A 4,432-nucleotide genomic window follows, 5' to 3' on the forward strand; every position below is an offset into this window, starting at 1 on the left:
AGTTTGCAAAAATAGCATAACACAGAAGTGACAGAACTGATCGGAAATTTTTAGCAAATGTTTTATGCAATTTCCGAAAGAAAAAGGGCTGCAAATTAAGCCAACTGTGCCGGTTATTTCTAACCGATTTCTGCGTCAGTACACATTCCGAAAGAGGTCAGGCGTTTTTATATGAATGTATATTTGCGAAATATGAGTCGCGGGAGTCGGGACACATTTTTTCCCGACCATCGCCATCTTCCGGCTCCCCATGCGGCCACCACAATCGCCAACCGGATACAGCTCAGTGATTTGCTGTGCGGATGAATAGCTAATTGAGCGCGATACTTGTGTCCCGATCCCGACCGGTCGACCGGGGCGCGCGCTAACTCTCTTCAACAAATGTCGACGCACGCACACACATACGTGTACACGATACAGAGTGGCTCAACCGGGAATGCTTAAACATAACGGGAGAATTATTGACAGGAGAGTGCGACCTCGGTGGATTGATGGGATGTGCACAGTACAGATTGTATACACTCGTATATACACATCCACGAGTACATGGCTTTCGTGGAGCTAATTTGCTGCGCTTTAAGATGCCGGGTCGCCTATTGTTATGCAGGCCTAATGCACTTTCCCTTTCAACTCCACACTCTCAGCATCCGGGAAGGGATAAAAAAACACCCATTCACCAGGCCCATACAGCGGGGACATTTTCCCAATCTCATTTGTGCGTGTCTAAATTTAGAAATTACTGCAAAACGTATTCCGGGTTGGTATTGTGTAAGATCAAAAAAGAAGTGAGCGGCTGTCCCGTTTCCCTACACTTAATGTTGGGTTCATGGGAAAGGTTACCAAAAGTGGACGGGTAATATTCGCGGATACGCGAGCGAGGCTCAACCTTCAGTTGAATTATTCAATGACTTTTTGCTAAATAGTTTTGCTAAATAGTTAATATAATTTAAGAATTATTAATCGTTTTATGGATCTTATGTTTTTTTACTTTACGTGCGTCCATAGAAAAGTAGAATAATCAAACGATCGTTTTTAAATTTTGAAGTGAGTATAAGAATTTTTAAAGTAAATCTAGTGAAGGTACACATAGCATCTGCAAAAGGTTGCAGTTGATTTATGAAAGATTAATTTCATATTCGTGTATTGTACCCGTATTTGACAAGGCTGTTTTTGTACACGCCGTACTATGAACTTTCCGAACTTTCGATTGTTTTTTCGGTTCGTCTTTTCACTAATGAAAGCCAGTGTTCTTGTAATATATGTGTACATGTATTTAGTGCTAATAAATTCTGGGTCAAAATTTAAAGTGGAAGGTTTTTCCGAAGCAGGCTGCTCTTTGTCGAGCTTAACGGGAAAATTTCCGGAATGATCATTTCCAGTATTTTATTTTCAGCTGTCATTGAATTCATTAATTTCCGTTTCGAATGAACCACAAAGCTGTGATTGCACAGTGGAAAATCCCAACCAAAACGACGCCATCCATAATACACACATGTACAATATACACAGACAAAAAATATACTCGCACATGTACAAAAATTTACAACGAGCTTCATTCATGGCATAAAAATAGAGAGAACAAATATATACATGAGAAACACATTTTTCCTTAAATCAACAAACGTCTATAATAATTTAGCCGAAGGATTTGGAATGTGAGACACTGAGCATATCCAGATTATCCGGCTGCGATGAACTATGCCGGCCCAGCATAAAGACCTTCCGCTTGGATGCCAACTGTACAATCTCCACAAAAGTGGGCCGCTTAGCCGGTACGGCATGCCAGCATTGGCTGATGATTTTCTGGATGGTTGGCGGTATTTCTACGCGCTCCACCATCTTCATCGCCGCACCGCTGTGTAATGATTCAATTAGCTGGGCCGGCGTCAGATTGGCAAAGGGTTTTTCTTCCATAAATACTTCGTATAACAATGAGCCGAAGGCGAAACTGTCGCACGCTTCTGTCCAGTGGGATTTCAATTCGGGAATGTTCATGCTGGAGGGGTGGCCTTCCAAAGTGGCCAGTTCCGGTGCCAGATATGAAGCCAAATAGTTTTGCGATGCATCCCGCGAAAACCTATTAAACCATAAAAAATTAGTTATCACCGCTTGAATAAAAATTTCAAATAACTGTACACGAAAACCAAGCAAAATTTTATATGTGCTCTACATATTGCCGAATTACGTAAATAACCTCTTTCTTATTTTACCATTCAAAAAAATTTACCATATAAAAATTATTTAAAATTTTTGTTATTTACTTTTTTTGCTGTAGTTATGTTATAATTATCAGTAATTGTTACATTTAAACAAGTTTTGCGAAAATTGTTGTGCTGTGTGAATGTATTATAATCGATGCATTGGGAAAGTTTTAAAATTTGATGAGGCAAGCGGTATTGCAAGTTTGTAACCCATATACAGCGCTCAGTTACTAAAGGAGGCTCATGAAATATTGCCCTTTGACCTTCACCGCTGCGGTCGCGGTAGCAAAGGCTAAGTATCGGGGCACATGAACGACCACATGCTTTTACAACGGAAAACTATGATAACAATCCCGCTACGATTGTTTGGATTTTTTTGCTCTCGTTTCGAAACTATGCTCAACGTATTAAATTTCCAAACAAGCGTTGCTGGATACACCGGTACAAAGTGCAAAAATGTATCGCGCTGCAGCCGATTCACCACTTCAACACGTGCGTAGCGTGTGCGCTCATGCGGGATATATTTCCGTAACAACAAGGAAACTGCGTGAAATTGTTTTTAACCCAAAAATACCGGTATGCCATAGTTACAACTGGATTCGAAAAACACTGCAGTAACTGGAAATTTTTTCCGTGCTCCTGTTAGGATCAAGTTTTGGCTTACTGCAATCCTGGTCATATCATACTAATTTACGATACCTGGTATAACGGATTTGTTTAAAATTAAAATTAATTAATTAATTGTTTAATTTATTTTTTCTGTTTTTATTTTTTCTGGTTCTATTATTACAGGATTGAAAGATAATTTTAAAATATATATATATACCTTAACTGGATTTATGATAAATTATTATATTCGTATAAGTAAGCATATATTAGAATTCGATTACTTACATATCGGAGCCAAATCCGAAATCCACCAAGCTCAATTTGATCTTGGATTCAAGGAAAATATTTCCACTGTGCAGTGCCGGTCCAACGAGAATATCTTTGGCGTGCAGGTAGCTGATGGTTTGGGCTATTTGATGGGCAATGCTCCATTTCAGTGTATGCGGAAGTTTGTTTAAGCGCCGCGGCGATGCCAGCAGCCGGTGTAGGCTTTCACCGTGTTTGGGCGGTTGCATGACAATAGCCAATTCATTCGCGTTATCCACCGATGCCGCCATGAATAACAGCACATTTTCGTGGCGAATTTTAGAGAAATTCTCCACATCCGACATAAATTGCTCAACGGCACTGGAATCCTGGTGCTTGTAAATTAACACATTCCCATGCCACCGTCCGCTGTAAACAGTAAACGACCGAAAAAATTACAAAAATGTCACAAGATTACATTCCAGTGCTTTCAAAAAATTTTCTCTTTTTTACAAATTTCTTAAACTGCGTAAATCATTACTATAATGAAAAATCTGATTTAAGAAACAACAAATCTTGCAAGCAATATTTACTCAGAATAAGGATCTTCGGTAATGTACGCGTTTACTTTTCAATACAACAAACATACCAGAAATTTACAAACGGAAAAGATATAGGAACACTCTGAACAGATACGAGTAGCATTAAATTAAGCCATATAAAAACGAGCCAACTGGGTAATAATGTGGAAACATACTAACGCAGGTAGTCATAATATCAGCAATTATAATGCTCAACTACTGGTACGAGTACCATTTTTATTACGCTATAAACTTACCGGTAAATTTCTCCGGTAGAATTTTTGCACATCTTCATCCCAACATCCAGATCAGCGAAATCAATGGCCCAATCCCGTACTTCCACCACCTCCTCGCGAGTGGCCGGGAAGAAGGAATTCTCCTCTTCCCAATCCCAGTTGCTATTGAACTTAATATGATCCGGTGTCGGCGGGAAGGATGCCGCACGGGGACTGGGCACCGGTGATTCCCCATCCCCATGATTATCCGGTACGGTAATATGAGGAATGGCCAGCAACTGTTTCTGGACGGGAATGGGCGCCGATACCGGCGCCGTGGGCAGCGAAGGGAGCGCCGTCTTGACCGGGGCATCGTCCATACAGCAAGCCACTTTGATAACGGGATGGGCCTGCTCCGAGCGCTTCAGCACCTTCCCCACACGGGAGATCAGCTTGCACATCTTAATCAGCGGTTTCGACGGCTTTTTCGTCGCCATCGTTTTCAGCGGGAACGGTAAACTGTGAAAAGAAAAACGGAGAAAAATATTACAACCTGGTTTTACATCGTTGATCGAATGCG

At 40.8% G+C, this 4,432-nt stretch overlaps 1 protein-coding gene across 1 annotated transcript; it reads right to left on the bottom strand.

Annotated features, from left to right (window-relative positions):
• Nucleotides 1–1,387: 1,387 nt before the first annotated feature.
• Nucleotides 1,388–4,432, bottom strand: LOC129587537 (uncharacterized). The gene is made up of 3 exons (XM_055481330.1): nt 3,895–4,432; nt 3,096–3,485; nt 1,388–2,077 (listed from the first exon to the last, which is right to left on the bottom strand). The coding sequence occupies exons 1-3, from the start codon at nt 4,347–4,349 to the stop codon at nt 1,636–1,638; spliced, it is 1,287 nt and encodes a 428-aa protein (XP_055337305.1). The 5' UTR covers nt 4,350–4,432; the 3' UTR covers nt 1,388–1,635.

The sequence above is a fragment of the Paramacrobiotus metropolitanus genome, unplaced genomic scaffold (assembly GCF_019649055.1).
Source record: "Paramacrobiotus metropolitanus isolate TYO unplaced genomic scaffold, Prichtersi_v1.0 Parri_scaffold0000025, whole genome shotgun sequence".
NCBI classification, from domain to species: Eukaryota; Metazoa; Tardigrada; class Eutardigrada; order Parachela; family Macrobiotidae; genus Paramacrobiotus; species Paramacrobiotus metropolitanus.

Coding starts and splice junctions, on each gene's coding strand:
- LOC129587537 (XM_055481330.1), bottom strand. CDS start 4,349: ATGGCGACGAAAAAGCCGTCGAAACCGCTGATTAAGATGTGCAAGCTG. Junction 3,486..3,894: donor TCTACCGGAGAAATTTACCG/GTAAGTTTATAG, acceptor TACTGTTTACAG/CGGACGGTGGCATGGGAATG. Junction 2,078..3,095: donor TTCGGATTTGGCTCCGATAT/GTAAGTAATCGA, acceptor ATGGTTTAATAG/GTTTTCGCGGGATGCATCGC.